Genomic DNA, 18,748 nt, shown 5'->3' on the forward strand with positions numbered 1-18,748 from the left:
TAAAAGCTTGGTATCGCCGTGATCGCACTGACGAGGAGAATAATGTCCCATGGTTATTTTTACGGTACAATGAACGCCGTAAAAACAAAACCCAAAAAACAATGGCGGAATTACATTTTTTTCACCATTTCACCTCTCTTGGATTTTTTTGCCGCTTTTTCGGGACATCACACTGTACAGTGAACAGTGTCGTTAAAATCTACAACTCGTCCTGCAAAAAACAAGCTCCGTACGGTGATAATAAAATAGTTATTGTTTTTGGAAGAAGAAAAAAAACTAAAGCGATGAAATAAAAAATTTCTGCCATCAATGGCCGAATGACTTTGCAGGTAAATGGCAACTGAAAAAAAAAACGTGTTATTTTGAAAACTGTGCGAGACAGTATGTGAGACTGTAAGCGGACGCAGATATTCACTAAGTGTCACTCAACATGGTGGCCGCTGCATTTGCCGCATACGATAGTTGCATAAATCACACAATTTCACATGAAAAATATGTCAGCTACTTTGTGGATTTATGATTAATGAAAAAGCCCCAGATTAAACTAAAATGACAGCTTCTGTCACTGCCGCAGATTTACACTGACATAGCCGCCATGTTTGTTAAGGGCAAAAATCTCTTCCTATTTCATTTTTATTTTTAAACCAAATCTGTATAAAACATGTTATACGTCCTTGCTAATCTTCCTTTATTTTAGACTGTGGTGAGCGCTGCAGTTTTGTTTTTTCTTTTGGTAAAACGAGCTATTTTCCCAAAACAAAAATGGCGTCCTCCATGCTTGCCTGTCGTTACCGTAGTAACCAGGAAGCGAAGGCAGGAGCAGTGACGCGTAACTATTGCTCCGTCGCCTGTGAGTGACGTAGGAGCCGGTGAGCTGTACTGCGGCTATGGAGGGTCCTGTGACAGCGCTGGGGGTCCTGCTGGCTGTGACTGTGCGCTGGGCCGTGTCCTTGTACCCGTACTCCGGTAATCCTCACTTATACTCCGGTAACCTCACTATCCGCGCCTGTAGCTCCATACTGGACCCTTCCCCAGTATAAACCCGCAGCCAGTGTCCAAACTGAGAATTTCTCCATCTCCTTCCCTCCAACGACATTTTAAACTTTTACGCTTTCATTTTTTTCCTCCTCTTCTTCCGAGAGCCAGAACCTTTATTTTATGAAATCTTTCCATTTTCCCCATATTTCACACGACATCTCGCGTTTTTGCGGAACAAGTTGTATTTTTTGATTGACGCCGTTCATTTTACTAAACAATGTCCTAGAAAACGGTAAAAAAAAACTTCAAAGTGGGATGAAATGGTGAAAAAAATGCAATTCTGCCAGGTTTTTTTGGGGTTTTGTTTTTACAGTGTTCATTGTGCTGTAAAAATGACCCGGTGATGCAATTCCTCAGGTCGGTGCGATTACGGCGACAACAAACTTGTGTAGTTTATTTATTATTTTAGTTGTGGATTTAAAAAAAAAAATAATAATTTATTTTGATTTAACTGTATATTGTTTATTATTATTTATTTTATTTTATTTTGTCACCAGTTTCTGAGACCCGTAACTTTTTTTTTTATTATTGATGCAGCCGAGTGAGGACTTGTTTTTTCGTGTGTGACGAGCTGTAGCTTTTATTGGTATCATTCTTGGGTACAGACAATATTTTGATCGCTTTTATTGCATTTCTTTTTTTGGGGGAGTAACAATTGAAAAATGATAATTCTGGTATTTCAATTTTTTTTTTCTTTCTGGATTTCACCTTTATAGATTCGACTTTTTCTTTTTTTTTTTTAGGAATGTTGCAATATTTACTTCCTACTTTTTTATTACTTTATTTTATTCAAACTTTTATATGGTTTTCAAAAACTTTGTTCTTTACTATTTAGTCCTTATAGGGACTTGAGCAATTGTTTGATCACTTGCAGTTATATAGTGTATTGCAGTATATAGTGTAAATCAGGGTCTTCCATGAAGCTCAGGCTGTGATTGGGCCTCACAGGAGGACCAAGATGGCGGTGACTGGGGATTGCATCGGATTGGGCTTTTGCAGCTACATGTGAAATGATGCCAATAAGCTTGTGTTCCCATTAACGTTTTTTATGTTACAGATTTTCTGCATCATTTCTGCCCCCATTAAGTAAAAAACTCACCAAAACCTCATGGTGGGAACGTATCCTAAAGTTATTATATTCAGAGCGGAAAAATGTGCACTAAATTGTACTGATATATATTTTTTCTGGGAATTGCTGCAGATTTATATTTTGCACAGGCTGAAATCCACTGTAAAAATCCAGAGCATAAATTACCGTAACATGTAGCAGAGGACAAATCCACAGTTCGGGTCAACTTCCTCTCCGCCGCACATTGGTGACATTTCGTACAATCACTTCCGCAATGCTGATTTTTTGCAGCAGATTTTCCTCCCAGAACATCCACTGTGTGTCCGACCCCGGTGAACCGTCTCTTTGGGGCACATTCTCATTCATGTGAAGAGGGTTTCCATATTTTTGGCTACGCAGAGGCTCATCCCCAATTAGCAACAATGTGTCTAATTTGCGATACCTGTTGTTAGGTCTGTACGGGTTTTCAGAATGTAGGTAAAAATGAGTGATGGCATGAGAAGCTTAGGGATGCAGAGATCACTGATTAGCTGCAGCGCTGTCAATTTGACATCAGCGCTGCAGACAGTAACAGGCAGCAGTGGAGACTCGGCGCTGGACCCGGGGAGGGTGAATAAAGCCCCTCTGTTTTTTTTTTTTGTTTTTTTTAAACCAACTAGTTTTATGAAACCAAAGGAGGGGGTGCACTGAAATGGAGGGGATGCAGTACTACTTTCCCCTTATTTTCAGTGGGGATCACTGGGGTTGAACCGCTACCAATCCTAAAGTGATCGTAGCAGCATAACGTAATGTGGAAGTGAACAATAAAAGTCCTCCAAATACCTGTTATTCTTTTTCTTAATGAAAGGTTCTACAATATTCCAATATACTCTCACTATCCTTTGCTTAAGTTTTGCAATATCTCTGCTTGCTGTCATGCAATAAGGTTACTGCGATGTGATAGCAGCGCAGGTAACACCACCAAAGAGAATAAAATGAGTGACAGCAAGCAGAGATCTTGCAAGTAGTGAGAAATTAATGCACACAGTTTACAAATCCTTTGATATTACCAGGTCTCCTGATGACTTCATGCAGAGCCATTTATTCCTGCCCCATTGGGTTTCTCATTGCTTAGATACATTGATTCAGTTAGATACCTGCTATCACTCTGTATCTCTCCCTCTAGATCCCATAGAGCAGAGGCTGCGCCCAGGTAATAAATGGTTATTCTGGGGCGGACACGGCGCCCAGTTCTATGACCCGTGTGATACTTAGTGGTCACAGGGACGTCTACGTTCTGGGTGAACAGGTGCGGCCCCCGGTGCTCTCCTCCTCCGCTGCGAGGCCGCATTCTCCCCGATTACATGATTTACTGCCGCTGACTGCAGCGGGGGCAAATGAAATTTTTAGCCTGTCTCCAGAGGGGCATGAGAGCCCTATAAAGGTTACACTCTCACTGTGCGGAGGGGATAATGCACAATATACGTAACTCTAAGGGAAAGCATGCGGACTGCCAAATCAAAGACCACCCAGTGCATTGTGACCACCCCGGGGGTGGGCAGGCTGTATTACTATTTCTGAGGAGGCCCCACCGAAGGAAGAAGGTTAGAAACGTGAAGATTTACAGCTCCGAAGAATTTTCAGATATTCCCAAAAATAACCACTAGCAAGGAATAGGCAGGTCTGGCAGAGTTGTCATAGTCCCTCTAAAATGTGGGTCTAACCATAGACTGGGGAGGGAATTGCGTACATGGGAATTCCGGATTTTTTGAGGATTTGTATTTTTAAGGAATATAGTAGATAATTGAGACCATCGCTTGCCATCTTTTCTAGGGGCCCGGAGACCCCCGATGTTCGGAGACTACGAGGCCCAAAGGCATTGGCAGGAGGTGACGCTCAACCTCCCGGTGAAGCAATGGTTTGTGCAAAAATGTTCTTTTTCATATTTACCTAAAATGGATTTTTTTCCGTGTTTAGCAACGGTGTTTTGTAACGGTGGCATGTCTGAAGTCTCGTATCGATGAGACCACCGATATGTTCGAGCTGCTGTATAGACCCCACAGGTCCAGAGGGGGGTGCAGAGGGGCTTCCCGAGCCATTTCTCTGCAGAAATTTAAGGGGATGTCCGGTGAAGAAAAGTTATCCACAGGAAAGGTGATAACATACAAATTGTTGGGAGTCCTACTCCTGGGACCTTCACGATCAGCAGAACCGTTGGAATGGCGTGGCAGTGCAGACGCTCGCCCGGCCCTTTATTCTTTCTCTATGGGGCTGCCGAGCGCGGCCCTTCCCTACTCCCGACAGCCCACATAGAGAATGAATGGAGCGGCAGTGCGCATCTAGTGCCTCTGATCTAAAAGTTAGGATAGGTTATAAAATGTTTTCAGCAGACAATTCCTTTAAGCGTTCTCCTAGTTGGGCAGCTGCCTGGAATCGGGTAAACGTCTGCGGAGATGCCGGCTCCTTGGCACCAGGTGCTGGAAGCATTTGGCCCATTGACTGTGAATGTCGCAGACCTCGCCTGGCAGCCGCTTATCTCCGGTGGAGACACAGGATTGTATATTACCATGGTTGATTCCCCCTAAACTGACTTGTGCTGTCATGGAAAAATCAGGACATCGCAATACTCAGTTGAACGTTCGCACTTTCACAACTTTCTTCTATTGTGTATGGGCACGTCCTGCTAAAAACAAGCGAACCGCTCCTGAACTGTTCTGGCAAAGGTGCAACATGATCCCCCTAAATACTGAACACATAAATGCACTGATTAATGGGGGTCTATTACCAGTACGGACACTTTTTGTTGTGGGCATCCAGGTGCAAAGATTCTCATTTTCTTTCTTTTTTTATCTTCTTACCCAGGTACTTTAATTCCTCCGACAACGACCTGCTCTACTGGGGTCTCGATTACCCCCCTCTGACCGCCTATCACAGTCTTCTTTGCGGTTACATGTAAGTATATCATAATTTCCCAATTATTTCACCCTGGGTTGGCGGTCATTTGATATGTCCATGCACCGTGTAATACTTACATCACTCAACCATTTTCTTTCATCATATGTTATGATCGATGGGGGTCCTATTGATTGGTGGGGGTCCTATTGATTGGGGGGGTGTGGTCCTACTGATCGTTGTTTCCCCCCTGAGACTGACTGCACAGACTTTCTATTTTAGGGTCAGGAGAGCAGCACTCTCCGCACACGGACCCCACTTAGCAAAACCTCTGATGTCTCTACGGCATGTGAAGAGTTTTTTTTGAAACTATGATCTTACTTTAAAAAAAAGGCTATGGGTGCTAGTTTTTAGAGATGAGACGTTGCTTCCAGGATTTTTCCAAATCAGGAAGGCATCCCCCCCACCCCCCCACCTTTAATGGGGCCAATGGTATTTGCCTCATAGAGACTTCTTGACTTTCTCCAGATCCATTTGGTTAGATTATGGGTTGATTGATTTGACCAATTCAAATGTATTAATTCCCAGCCAATTTACTTTCAGAATGTGATAATACGGCATTACTGACCTGGCGAATTATTGGAAATCCTAAACTGAAGTTAAGCCATGTGTATATTTTTTATAAGTGCAACTTTGCGGGGCAGACATCCCACGTAACGACCCCACACTCCGGCCCCCGGAAGCTTGACATCACAGGCTATCTACGACCCAGTAAAGATGCTGGTGCCCAACTCTCGGGTATTTTCCAGGTCTTTTCTTGTGCGCCAGAGATGCTGAATTATCAGATTATTGACGTTCTTCCATGTTCTGCTGTAGAGCTCGAATGATCGATCCGGACTGGGTGGCGCTGACCTCCTCCCGAGGATACGAGAGCCATCACCACAAGCTGTTCATGCGGGCAACCGGTATGTGTGTGCAGAGAGTAAAGCATGGTGTCTGAATCTCATCATCCTGAGATGCCGTCTTGATTAACAGGGCCGCTGAGCTCGCTGATCAGCTGCAGTGTTGTCGGCGAGACATCACCACTGTAACTGATCAGCAAAGAGTGGAGCATCGGAAAGAGCCAGCACTGGACCTCAAGAGAACCATGAGGAGCTCAGTTGTTGTTTTTTTGGGGAGGGGAATATATACCTAACGGGCAATCCCTCTAATATGTAAGTTTAGCAGTGAAAACTAACCGAGCTGTCAGGTGCACTTTAACTGCTCGCTGACCATCCATCAACTTCTGATGTCAGACTAGTCCTCATGTGCATCTGTAAAATCTGCAACTGAGTGGACTCGTGCATTTGCAGAGGAGTCAGAGACCACCGATTGGCATCAGGAAGACAGAGTGTGTGTGTATGTGTATGTGTGTATGTATATATATATATATATATATATATATATATATATATACATATATATATATATATATATATATATATATATATATATATACATATACACACACACTGTCTTCCTGATGGCAATGAGTGCTGTATACACCATATCTGAGTCTCCTATATATACTGTATACATTTCAGACCCAGGTGAGATTCGCACATCATGTCAGGAAGCTGTTTTTTCCATTACATTTCATGCTAATATGTAATTTAAAGGAATTTTACAGAGTTCCAAAAACGTGGCTGCTTTCTTCCAAAAACAGTGTTGCAGGAAGTGTATGGTATTGCCGTTTAGCGCTATTTATTTCTTTGGAGCGGAGCAGCAATACGAGACACAACCTGTGATCCTGGAAGATGACAGCCATGACTTTCTAATCCCGGGCAGCCCCTTGTATGTCAGTCTGCAGGCGATAATCCTATGTGAATGTCCGCGACATGTACGGCCGCATGAATAAGGCCTGGAGCGCACGTCCGCGTCATGTACGGCCACATTTATAAAGCCTGGAGCGCACGTCCGCGTCATGTACGGCCACATTTATAAGGCCTGGAGCGCACGTCCGCGTCATGTACGGCCACATTTATAAGGCCTGGAGCGCACGTCCGCGTCATGTACGGCCACATTTATAAGGCCTGGAGCGCACGTCCGCGTCATGTACGGCCACATTTATAAGGCCTGGGGGAGCGAACCTGCTGCCAGACTAAGCCCCCTTAGCTCAGAGCTGCACCACCCCACTGGCATCACAGCAACAATGGTGGTCGCACCCTGGGGTCTGTGTTTTTAGATAGGTGCTTTTGGGAGTTGCTACTTAAGCAGTTGCCTCGAAGCATTGTGTAAGGTGGAGACCCACTTAACGGTGCTCAGTCCTCCCTTCATATCGGGCGTTCTGGAAAACAATAAGTTTGCTCCCCTGATTTATTTCGGAAGATGTCTCCTATCACTCAGGATTTTATGACTCTGCTTGACGCGTTGTCCGACTGCCGGCAATGTGAAGTCTCCTAATTATTTCTGATGATATATATGCATTTAGCTTCCTAACCTCTAAGGTGACTCCTCGCGAGGTGACGCCCACCCCTCCCCCCATCAATTGCTGCCGGCCGCCATGAGTGATGCGATGCGTATACAGACGATGTCTGTGCAAAATTAATAGGCGCCATCTTTGTAGTTTTGGTTGCAGACCTGGTGGTTTACATCCCCGCAGTCATCTTGTACTGTTCCCTCCTGCAAGGACCATCGGCAAAAAGAAAGGTAAGCATTCAACTGGATTATTGAAATGTCTGCTTCTTGGCAGGGCGCATTAATGGAGGCGCATTACTGGAAGTGAATGGGTTAATGCAATATATTGCCATAGAGGAACGCTCTGGGCAAAATTGGTACTCTGTGTCATGGTCCGTGCCCCCTGACCTGACAGAATATTAATTTTCCTGCTATTTACTTTAAGGAAATGTCCCTTTTATAAGGTGGATGGACGACATCTTAACGGGGTCTTTCAGGATCAGCCAGAATCAGATTCCTTTCATGCGTAATAGATCCAACCGAGGGGGCGTCCGTCACTCCTTTCTGATCCATCTTAAAGGGGTCTCTGGGATTAGAAAACATTACTGTTTTATTTTCCCACAAGAACAGCGCCCCCTCTGTCCACAGGCTTTGTGTGGTATTGCATTCACTTCAGCAGAGCTGAGCAGCAATACCAGACGACTCCTGTAAACAGGGGTGGCGCTGTTTCTGGAGAGCAGCAGCCATGTTATACAATCCTGGACAACGCTGTCCTTACTGAATGTCATGTAGGAGCGCTGTGTAACCCTGTGAAATGTTTTTCATCCTTTCAGGTGCTGTCTTTGTTCTGCATTTTGCTTTATCCGGGGCTCATTCTGATTGACTATGGACATTTTCAATATCCTTTTTGCATTTCTTTCTTTTGCACATGTTTTTTTTTTTTATTATTTCTATCATTTTATTCAATATACAGCAGAAAAAACTGTCAGTTCTTTCAGCGTTTTCCGTAGGTAAAATGCTTCAAAATGCTTTTTTTTTTTTGCAGTTTTTATCATGGCTTTACAGGTTTTGACACATAAATGAGCCAGAAAAACAAACCCTGTTAGTGCACCGCATATTATTATTATTATTATTATTAAAGATTCGTGAAAAAGTTGTGCTAAAAATCACATAGAAAACAGTGCCAAAAACGGCATGTTTTTTCAGGATATGTTCACACTGACAATTTTGACGTGGACTTTTTAGAAAAAACAAACTGTGCTGTACTCACCTTCCCCAGGTTCACCTACAAATCTCCTCCACTGCCCCCCGACGTCTGGCATTGACTGCAGTACTGACGCCTCATCGACAGCGTGGTAGCCAATCGGTGAGCTCAGCGACTCATCCCGCGCAGATGGAGCTTCAGCACCGCTGATCTGACTGATTGGCTGCAGCGCTGATGTCACATCGACAGCCAATCCAAGACGCCGGAAGCAGTGGACATGGGAAGGTTAATTTTTTTTTCAGCAATTTGCAGCTGGGGGAGAAGTCTGAACCCCTTTATTTGCTTTTTGGATGTGGATTTTTCAGGCAGAAAAATACATTAACATCCTATGACCATGTTCACACAGAGTTTTTTTTTATGTGTATTTTAGAGCAGATTCAACTCCAAAATCAACGAGTGAGACAGTTTCATATACTTTGCTGTGGATTTTGGAGCAGATCCGCTTCCAAATCCACAAGAAAAAAGCCCTCTGTGTAAACGCACTCTTCAAATGCTCAGCCTCACACGCTCGAGGGCACCGAATAATGATGTTGCCCTTAACACAGACACACATACAACTCTGTCAGCCTGGGGTTCGCTCTCTGGGGCACCATCGCGCTCTCTCGTGGCTACGAGGCTTTGGGGTCTCTGGCATTTTGCCTCGCCCTAAACTATAAACAAATGGAGCTTTACCACTCGCTGCCGTTCTTCTGTTTCCTCCTGGGAAAATGCATCAAGCAAGGAATCACCGGCCGGGGGTAAGTGAGCGCCCAGCGGGACCGACACATACGGGTGACGTAAGATTCTCATCCTTTATTCCAGTATCACTGAGAAGCATTCCGGATTATCGGATTTAAATAGTTCTGCAACTTTCTACAATGTCATCTTAGTCCTTCACCATTGTCAAAATTTCTGCTTGCTGATAGTAAAACCTGGTCAGATCTTATTTATTTATCTTTTAATACAGCTGAGGGTTTGTTACAATTGTATCCATTCTAGACCATCCTCTATGAGAGGGGAACTCAACTGGCTTTTAGTAAGACCTCTCTGCTTAGCTGGAGGTCCGAAAATGAGGATGTCTTGTTACCGTTCTGCAAATTTTATAAAATAATTTGCTTCAAGGTTTATTATCCCCAAAAATTAAGACCCAGACCCCTAATTCATTCCCACCACACACTGACGTTTTAATGAAACCGTAGACCAGACCCCTCATTTAGTCAGACCTAATTCTAGCCCCTAAAATAATTCAGACTCCAGACCAAAAAAATGCTCCTGATTCCTCCTGTTGTCCGGGCGCTGGCCGCTATCTGCACCTTGTACGCTCAGCGCTGGCCGCTATCTGCGCCTTCTATGCTCGGCGCTGGCCGCTATCTGCACCTTGTACGCTCAGCGCTGGCCGCTATCTGCACCTTGTACGCTCAGCGCTGGCCGCTATCTGCACCTTGTACGCTCGGCGCTGGCCGCTATCTGCACCTTGTACGCTCGGCGCTGGCCGCTATCTGCGCCTTCTACGCTCGGCGCTGGCCGCTATCTGCGCTTTCTACTCTCGGCGCTGGCCGCTATCTGCGCCTTGTACGCTCGGCGCTGGCCGCTATCTGCGCCTTGTACGCTCGGCGCTGGCCGCTATCTGCGCCTTGTACGCTCGGCGCTGGCCGCTATCTGCGCCTTGTACGCTCGGCGCTGGCCGCTATCTGCGCCTTGTACGCTCGGCGCTGGCCGCTATCTGCGCCTTGTACGCTCGGCGCTGGCCGCTATCTGCGCCTTGTACGCTAGGCGCTGGCCGCTATCTGCGCCTTGTACGCTCGGCGCTGGCCGCTATCTGCGCCTTGTACGCTCGGCGCTGGCCGCTATCTGCGCCTTGTACGCTCGGCGCTGGCCGCTATCTGCGCCTTGTACGCTCGGCGCTGGCCGCTATCTGCGCCTTGTACGCTCGGCGCTGGCCGCTATCTGCGCCTTGTACGCTCGGCGCTGGCCGCTATCTGCGCCTTGTACGCTCGGCGCTGGCCGCTATCTGCGCCTTGTACGCTCGGCGCTGGCCGCTATCTGCGCCTTGTCCGCTCGGCGCTGGCCGCTATCTGCGCCTTGTCCGCTCGGCGCTGGCCGCTATCTGCGCCTTGTACGCTCGGCGCTGGCCGCTATCTGCGCCTTGTACGCTCGGCGCTGGCCGCTATCTGCGCCTTGTACGCTCGGCGCTGGCCGCTATCTGCGCCTTGTACGCTCGGCGCTGGCCGCTATCTGCGCCTTGTACGCTCGGCGCTGGCCGCTATCTGCGCCTTGTACGCTCGGCGCTGGCCGCCATCTGCGCCTTGTACGCTCGGCGCTGGCCGCCATCTGCGCCTTGTACGCTCGGCGCTGGCCGCCATCTGCGCCTTGTACGCTCGGCGCTGGCCGCCATCTGCGCCTTGTACGCTCGGCGCTGGCCGCCATCTGCGCCTTGTACGCTCGGCGCTGGCCGCCATCTGCGCCTTGTACGCTCGGCGCTGGCCGCCATCTGCGCCTTGTACGCTCGGCGCTGGCCGCCATCTGCGCCTTGTACGCTCGGCGCTGGCCGCCATCTGCGCCTTGTACGCTCGGCGCTGGCCGCCTTGTACGCTCGGCGCTGGCCGCTATCTGCGCCTTGTACGCTCGGCGCTGGCCGCTATCTGCGCCCTGTACGCTCGGCGCTGGCCGCTATCTGCGCCCTGTACGCTCGGCGCTGGCCGCTATCTGCGCCCTGTACGCTCGGCGCTGGCCGCTATCTGCGCCCTGTACGCTCGGCGCTGGCCGCTATCTGCGCCCTGTACGCTCGGCGCTGGCCGCTATCTGCGCCCTGTACGCTCGGCGCTGGCCGCTATCTGCGCCCTGTACGCTCGGCGCTGGCCGCTATCTGCGCCCTGTACGCTCGGCGCTGGCCGCTATCTGCGCCCTGTACGCTCGGCGCTGGCCGCTATCTGCGCCCTGTACGCTCGGCGCTGGCCGCTATCTGCGCCCTGTACGCTCGGCGCTGGCCGCTATCTGCGCCCTGTACGCTCGGCGCTGGCCGCTATCTGCGCCCTGTACGCTCGGCGCTGGCCGCTATCTGCGCCCTGTACGCTCGGCGCTGGCCGCTATCTGCGCCCTGTACGCTCGGCGCTGGCCGCTATCTGCGCCCTGTACGCTCGGCGCTGGCCGCTATCTGCGCCCTGTACGCTCGGCGCTGGCCGCTATCTGCGCCCTGTACGCTCGGCGCTGGCCGCTATCTGCGCCCTGTACGCTCGGCGCTGGCCGCTATCTGCGCCCTGTACGCTCGGCGCTGGCCGCTATCTGCGCCCTGTACGCTCGGCGCTGGCCGCTATCTGCGCCTTGTACGCTCGGCGCTGGCCGCTATCTGCGCCTTGTACGCTCGGCGCTGGCCGCTATCTGCGCCTTGTACGCTCGGCGCTGGCCGCTATCTGCGCCTTGTACGCTCGGCGCTGGCCGCCATCTGCGCCTTGTACGCTCGGCGCTGGCCGCCTTGTACGCTCGGCGCTGGCCGCTATCTGCGCCTTGTACGCTCGGCGCTGGCCGCTATCTGCGCCTTGTACGCTCGGCGCTGGCCGCTATCTGCGCCTTGTACGCTCGGCGCTGGCCGCTATCTGCGCCTTGTACGCTCGGCGCTGGCCGCTATCTGCGCCTTGTACGCTCGGCGCTGGCCGCTATCTGCGCCTTGTCCGCTCGGCGCTGGCCGCTATCTGCGCCTTGTCCGCTCGGCGCTGGCCGCTATCTGCGCCTTGTCCGCTCGGCGCTGGCCGCTATCTGCGCCTTGTCCGCTCGGCGCTGGCCGCTATCTGCGCCTTGTCCGCTCGGCGCTGGCCGCTATCTGCGCCTTGTCCGCTCGGCGCTGGCCGCTATCTGCGCCTTGTCCGCTCGGCGCTGGCCGCTATCTGCGCCTTGTACGCTCGGCGCTGGCCGCTATCTGCGCCTTGTACGCTCGGCGCTGGCCGCTATCTGCGCCTTGTACGCTCGGCGCTGGCCGCTACCTGCGCCTTGTACGCTCGGCGCTGGCCGCTACCTGCGCCTTGTACGCTCGGCGCTGGCCGCTACCTGCGCCTTGTACGCTCGGCGCTGGCCGCCATCTGCGCCTTGTACGCTCGGCGCTGGCCGCCATCTGCGCCTTGTACGCTCGGCGCTGGCCGCCATCTGCGCCTTGTACGCTCGGCGCTGGCCGCCATCTGCGCCTTGTACGCTCGGCGCTGGCCGCCATCTGCGCCTTGTACGCTCGGCGCTGGCCGCCTTGTACGCTCGGCGCTGGCCGCTATCTGCGCCCTGTACGCTCGGCGCTGGCCGCTATCTGCGCCCTGTACGCTCGGCGCTGGCCGCTATCTGCGCCCTGTACGCTCGGCGCTGGCCGCTATCTGCGCCCTGTACGCTCGGCGCTGGCCGCTATCTGCGCCCTGTACGCTCGGCGCTGGCCGCTATCTGCGCCCTGTACGCTCGGCGCTGGCCGCTATCTGCGCCCTGTACGCTCGGCGCTGGCCGCTATCTGCGCCCTGTACGCTCGGCGCTGGCCGCTATCTGCGCCCTGTACGCTCGGCGCTGGCCGCTATCTGCGCCCTGTACGCTCGGCGCTGGCCGCTATCTGCGCCCTGTACGCTCGGCGCTGGCCGCTATCTGCGCCTTGTACGCTCGGCGCTGGCCGCTATCTGCGCCTTGTACGCTCGGCGCTGGCCGCTATCTGCGCCTTGTACGCTCGGCGCTGGCCGCTATCTGCGCCTTGTACGCTCGGCGCTGGCCGCCATCTGCGCCTTGTACGCTCGGCGCTGGCCGCCATCTGCGCCTTGTACGCTCGGCGCTGGCCGCCATCTGCGCCTTGTACGCTCGGCGCTGGCCGCCATCTGCGCCTTGTACGCTCGGCGCTGGCCGCCATCTGCGCCTTGTACGCTCGGCGCTGGCCGCCTTGTACGCTCGGCGCTGGCCGCCTTGTACGCTCGGCGCTGGCCGCTATCTGCGCCTTGTACGCTCGGCGCTGGCCGCTATCTGCGCCTTGTACGCTCGGCGCTGGCCGCTATCTGCGCCTTGTACGCTCGGCGCTGGCCGCTATCTGCGCCTTGTCCGCTCGGCGCTGGCCGCTATCTGCGCCTTGTACGCTCGGCGCTGGCCGCTATCTGCGCCTTGTCCGCTCGGCGCTGGCCGCTATCTGCGCCTTGTCCGCTCGGCGCTGGCCGCTATCTGCGCCTTGTCCGCTCGGCGCTGGCCGCTATCTGCGCCTTGTACGCTCGGCGCTGGCCGCTATCTGCGCCTTGTACGCTCGGCGCTGGCCGCTATCTGCGCCTTGTACGCTCGGCGCTGGCCGCTATCTGCGCCTTGTACGCTCGGCGCTGGCCGCTATCTGCGCCTTGTACGCTCGGCGCTGGCCGCTATCTGCGCCTTGTACGCTCGGCGCTGGCCGCTATCTGCGCCTTGTACGCTCGGCGCTGGCCGCTATCTGCGCCTTGTACGCTCGGCGCTGGCCGCCATCTGCGCCTTGTACGCTCGGCGCTGGCCGCCATCTGCGCCTTGTACGCTCGGCGCTGGCCGCCATCTGCGCCTTGTACGCTCGGCGCTGGCCGCCTTGTACGCTCGGCGCTGGCCGCTATCTGCGCCTTGTACGCTCGGCGCTGGCCGCTATCTGCGCCTTGTACGCTCGGCGCTGGCCGCTATCTGCGCCCTGTACGCTCGGCGCTGGCCGCTATCTGCGCCCTGTACGCTCGGCGCTGGCCGCTATCTGCGCCCTGTACGCTCGGCGCTGGCCGCTATCTGCGCCCTGTACGCTCGGCGCTGGCCGCTATCTGCGCCCTGTACGCTCGGCGCTGGCCGCTATCTGCGCCCTGTACGCTCGGCGCTGGCCGCTATCTGCGCCCTGTACGCTCGGCGCTGGCCGCTATCTGCGCCCTGTACGCTCGGCGCTGGCCGCTATCTGCGCCCTGTACGCTCGGCGCTGGCCGCTATCTGCGCCCTGTACGCTCGGCGCTGGCCGCTATCTGCGCCCTGTACGCTCGGCGCTGGCCGCTATCTGCGCCCTGTACGCTCGGCGCTGGCCGCTATCTGCGCCTTGTACGCTCGGCGCTGGCCGCTATCTGCGCCTTGTACGCTCGGCGCTGGCCGCTATCTGCGCCTTGTACGCTCGGCGCTGGCCGCTATCTGCGCTGGCCGCTATCTGCGCCTTCTACGCTCGGCGCTGGCCGCTATCTGCGCCCTGTACGCTCGGCGCTGGCCGCTATCTGCTCCTTCTACGCTCGGCGCTGGCCGCTATCTGCTCCTTCTACGCTCGGCGCTGGCCGCTATCTGCGCCTTCTACGCTCGGCGCTGGCCGGTATCGGCGCCTTCTACGCTCGGCGCTGGCCGCTATCTGCGCCTTGTACGCTCGGCGCTGGCCGCCATCTGCGCCTTGTACGCTCGGCGCTGGCCGCCTTGTACGCTCGGCGCTGGCCGCTATCTGCGCCTTGTACGCTCGGCGCTGGCCGCTATCTGCGCCTTGTACGCTCGGCGCTGGCCGCTATCTGCGCCCTGTACGCTGGCCGCTATCTGCGCCCTGTACGCTCGGCGCTGGCCGCTATCTGCGCCCTGTACGCTCGGCGCTGGCCGCTATCTGCGCCTTGTACGCTCGGCGCTGGCCGCTATCTGCGCTGGCCGCTATCTGCGCCTTCTACGCTCGGCGCTGGCCGCTATCTGCGCCCTGTACGCTCGGCGCTGGCCGCTATCTGCTCCTTCTACGCTCGGCGCTGGCCGCTATCTGCTCCTTCTACGCTCGGCGCTGGCCGCTATCTGCGCCTTCTACGCTCGGCGCTGGCCGCTATCTGCGCCTTCTACGCTCGGCGCTGGCCGCCATCTGCGCCTTGTACGCTCGGCGCTGGCCGCCATCTGCGCCTTGTACGCTCGGCGCTGGCCGCCTTGTACGCTCGGCGCTGGCCGCTATCTGCGCATTGTACGCTCGGCGCTGGCCGCTATCTGCGCCTTGTACGCTCGGCGCTGGCCGCTATCTGCGCCCTGTACGCTCGGCGCTGGCCGCTATCTGCGCCCTGTACGCTCGGCGCTGGCCGCTATCTGCGCCCTGTACGCTCGGCGCTGGCCGCTATCTGCGCCCTGTACGCTCGGCGCTGGCCGCTATCTGCGCCCTGTACGCTCGGCGCTGGCCGCTATCTGCGCCCTGTACGCTCGGCGCTGGCCGCTATCTGCGCCCTGTACGCTCGGCGCTGGCCGCTATCTGCGCCCTGTACGCTCGGCGCTGGCCGCTATCTGCGCCCTGTACGCTCGGCGCTGGCCGCTATCTGCGCCCTGTACGCTCGGCGCTGGCCGCTATCTGCGCCCTGTACGCTCGGCGCTGGCCGCTATCTGCGCCCTGTACGCTCGGCGCTGGCCGCTATCTGCGCCCTGTACGCTCGGCGCTGGCCGCTATCTGCGCCCTGTACGCTCGGCGCTGGCCGCTATCTGCGCCCTGTACGCTCGGCGCTGGCCGCTATCTGCGCCCTGTACGCTCGGCGCTGGCCGCTATCTGCGCCCTGTACGCTCGGCGCTGGCCGCTATCTGCGCCCTGTACGCTCGGCGCTGGCCGCTATCTGCGCCCTGTACGCTCGGCGCTGGCCGCTATCTGCGCCCTGTACGCTCGGCGCTGGCCGCTATCTGCGCCTTGTACGCTCGGCGCTGGCCGCTATCTGCGCCTTGTACGCTCGGCGCTGGCCGCTATCTGCGCCTTGTACGCTCGGCGCTGGCCGCTATCTGCGCCTTGTACGCTCGGCGCTGCCCGCTATCTGCGCCTTGTACGCTCGGCGCTGCCCGCTATCTGCGCCTTGTACGCTCGGCGCTGGCCGCTATCTGCGCCTTGTACGCTCGGCGCTGGCCGCTATCTGCGCCTTGTACGCTCGGCGCTGGCCGCTATCTGCGCCTTGTACGCTCGGCGCTGGCCGCTATCTGCGCTGGCCGCTATCTGCGCCTTCTACGCTCGGCGCTGGCCGCTATCTGCGCCTTCTACGCTCGGCGCTGGCCGCTATCTGCGCCCTGTACGCTCGGCGCTGGCCGCTATCTGCTCCTTCTACGCTCGGCGCTGGCCGCTATCTGCTCCTTCTACGCTCGGCGCTGGCCGCTATCTGCGCCTTCTACGCTCGGCGCTGGCCGGTATCGGCGCCTTCAATGCTCGGCGCTGGCCGCTATCTGCGCCTTGTACGCTCGGCGCTGGCCGCTATCTGCGCCTTGTACGCTCGGCGATGGCCGCTATCTGCGCCTTGTACGCTCGGCGCTGGCCGCTATCTGCGCCTTGTACGCTCGGCGCTGGCCGCTATCTGCGCCTTGTACGCTCGGCGCTGGCCGCTATCTGCGCCTTGTACGCTCGGCGCTGGCCGCTATCTGCGCCTTGTACGCTCGGCGCTGGCCGCTATCTGCGCCTTGTACGCTCGGCGCTGGCCGCTATCTGCGCCTTGTACGCTCGGCGCTGGCCGCTATCTGCGCCTTGTACGCTCGGCGCTGGCCGCTATCTGCGCCTTGTACGCTCGGCGCTGGCCGCTATCTGCGCCTTGTACGCTCGGCGCTGGCCGCTATCTGCGCCTTGTACGCTCGGCGCTGGCCGCTATCTGCGCCTTGTACGCTCGGCGCTGGCCGCTATCTGCGCCTTGTACGCTCGGCGCTGGCCGCTATCTGCGCCTTGTACGCTCGGCGCTGGCCGCTATCTGCGCCTTGTACGCTCGGCGCTGGCCGCTATCTGCGCCTTGTACGCTCGGCGCTGGCCGCTATCTGCGCCTTGTACGCTCGGCGCTGGCCGCTATCTGCGCCTTGTACGCTCGGCGCTGGCCGCTATCTGCGCCTTGTACGCTCGGCGCTGGCCGCTATCTGCGCCTTGTACGCTCGGCGCTGGCCGCTATCTGCGCCTTGTACGCTCGGCGCTGGCCGCTATCTGCGCCTTCTACGCTCGGCGCTGGCGTTAGTTGTGTCCTAGATGCCATTAGATTAGATGCTGTTGTCCTCAGGTCTGTGGGGTGCGGACAGGTCACATCCTAAAAATATAAAAAAAATACATGAAAAATCCATCAACTTTTTGGCCAAATTCATCTTTTAGTGGAATATTTTGCTGTATCCTCAGCAGTACATAAGTCTTATGAATGCACGTTAAAGGGTTGTTCCTACCTTAGCCATCCACGGCCACAGGCGGTCGGGGGGGTACAGACACAGTCAATAGCGGCTGCATATCACCCACAGGAATGAATGGGATATACGGAGACTGGGTAGCGGATCAAGCTCTGCACTTTCCATAGATCCATTAATTTCTATCGGAGTTATGAATATGGTGCTGTTTCTCCGCACTCGTCTGTTTCTTATAGCTTCATGGATATTTCCGTCTCATCCATGAACTGCTGAGATGGGAATAAGCCTTTTATAAGGGCTGTCCAGAATCATCCAAAATTTTCTGTGCTCGATCATGCGCCGCTGTAAAGAAGAGGGTGCGCGGCGGAGCGAGCAGGTAAACGTAAGAATCCAGACAAGTAGTAAAAAAACACATTTAAGAAGTTTTATAGATACTGGAAATGTGAGACGAGGTCCTGAAAAACCCTTTAGTGTCATTAGTCTTGTAGGAGCCTCAGATCTGGTCCCAGGACGCTCCTTGGACTGTTCCTCGTCCACTTACTGTCGCGTTCTGTCACCTGAAGTGAGCAGAGCTCTGCGTCCTCCGCAACTTATCTCAGACAGGCCACTTTCTCTCGTCACAGGCTCCTTCTGCTGCTGAAGATCGGGCTGACGGTAATAGCCGCCTTCGGCCTCTGCTGGATCCCCTTCTTGACAGACATAGAACAAACCCTTCAAGTCCTCAGAAGACTTTTCCCCGTGGGCCGCGGACTCTTTGAGGTTGGTGAAGTGCTCTCTGTTCTGTTTCACATGCACCAGTGACCTTTAGGGATTTGGCTGCAGGACTGAGGGGCTCGGGGGGCCCAGTAATCAGTGGCCCGGGGCCCGTCACATCTCACTCGCCAGCCCTCTGCTTAGTGTTTAACCTCGGGCTGTGAGCCGTGTGCCAACATGCTCTGCCGATGGCGTCACTAACGGCGCGTTCCGCTCTGAGGTTTTCTCCAGCGAGCGGCGTGCGCCAGCAAGGCCTCGTAAAGGCAGCAGCCGTCAGCCGCTCGCTTTTC

At 54.9% G+C, this 18,748-nt stretch overlaps 1 protein-coding gene across 2 annotated transcripts in view; it reads left to right on the forward strand.

The window, feature by feature from the left end:
• Nucleotides 1-822: 822 nt before the first annotated feature.
• The window catches only part of ALG6 (ALG6 alpha-1,3-glucosyltransferase), a 30,004-nt gene continuing 12,078 nt past the window's right edge, over nucleotides 823-18,748 (forward strand). Inside the window, exons 1-8 of one of the 2 annotated variants that reach the window (XM_073642653.1) lie at nucleotides 823-987; nucleotides 3,920-4,004; nucleotides 4,949-5,038; nucleotides 5,855-5,943; nucleotides 7,584-7,666; nucleotides 8,248-8,312; nucleotides 9,230-9,415; nucleotides 18,329-18,464. In XM_073642653.1, coding sequence (XP_073498754.1) covers nucleotides 888-987; nucleotides 3,920-4,004; nucleotides 4,949-5,038; nucleotides 5,855-5,943; nucleotides 7,584-7,666; nucleotides 8,248-8,312; nucleotides 9,230-9,415; nucleotides 18,329-18,464 — 834 coding nt within the window. In that variant the 5' untranslated portion in view covers nucleotides 823-887. The remainder of the gene's footprint in view (nucleotides 988-3,919; nucleotides 4,005-4,948; nucleotides 5,039-5,854; nucleotides 5,944-7,583; nucleotides 7,667-8,247; nucleotides 8,313-9,229; nucleotides 9,416-18,328; nucleotides 18,465-18,748) is intronic. The other variant, XM_073642654.1, reaches the window with a different exon arrangement.

This window comes from Phyllobates terribilis, unplaced genomic scaffold (genome assembly GCF_046119375.1).
Source record: "Phyllobates terribilis strain yellow unplaced genomic scaffold, ASM4611937v1 Scaffold_8__6_contigs__length_399053987, whole genome shotgun sequence".
NCBI lineage: Eukaryota > Metazoa > Chordata > Amphibia > Anura > Dendrobatidae > Phyllobates > Phyllobates terribilis.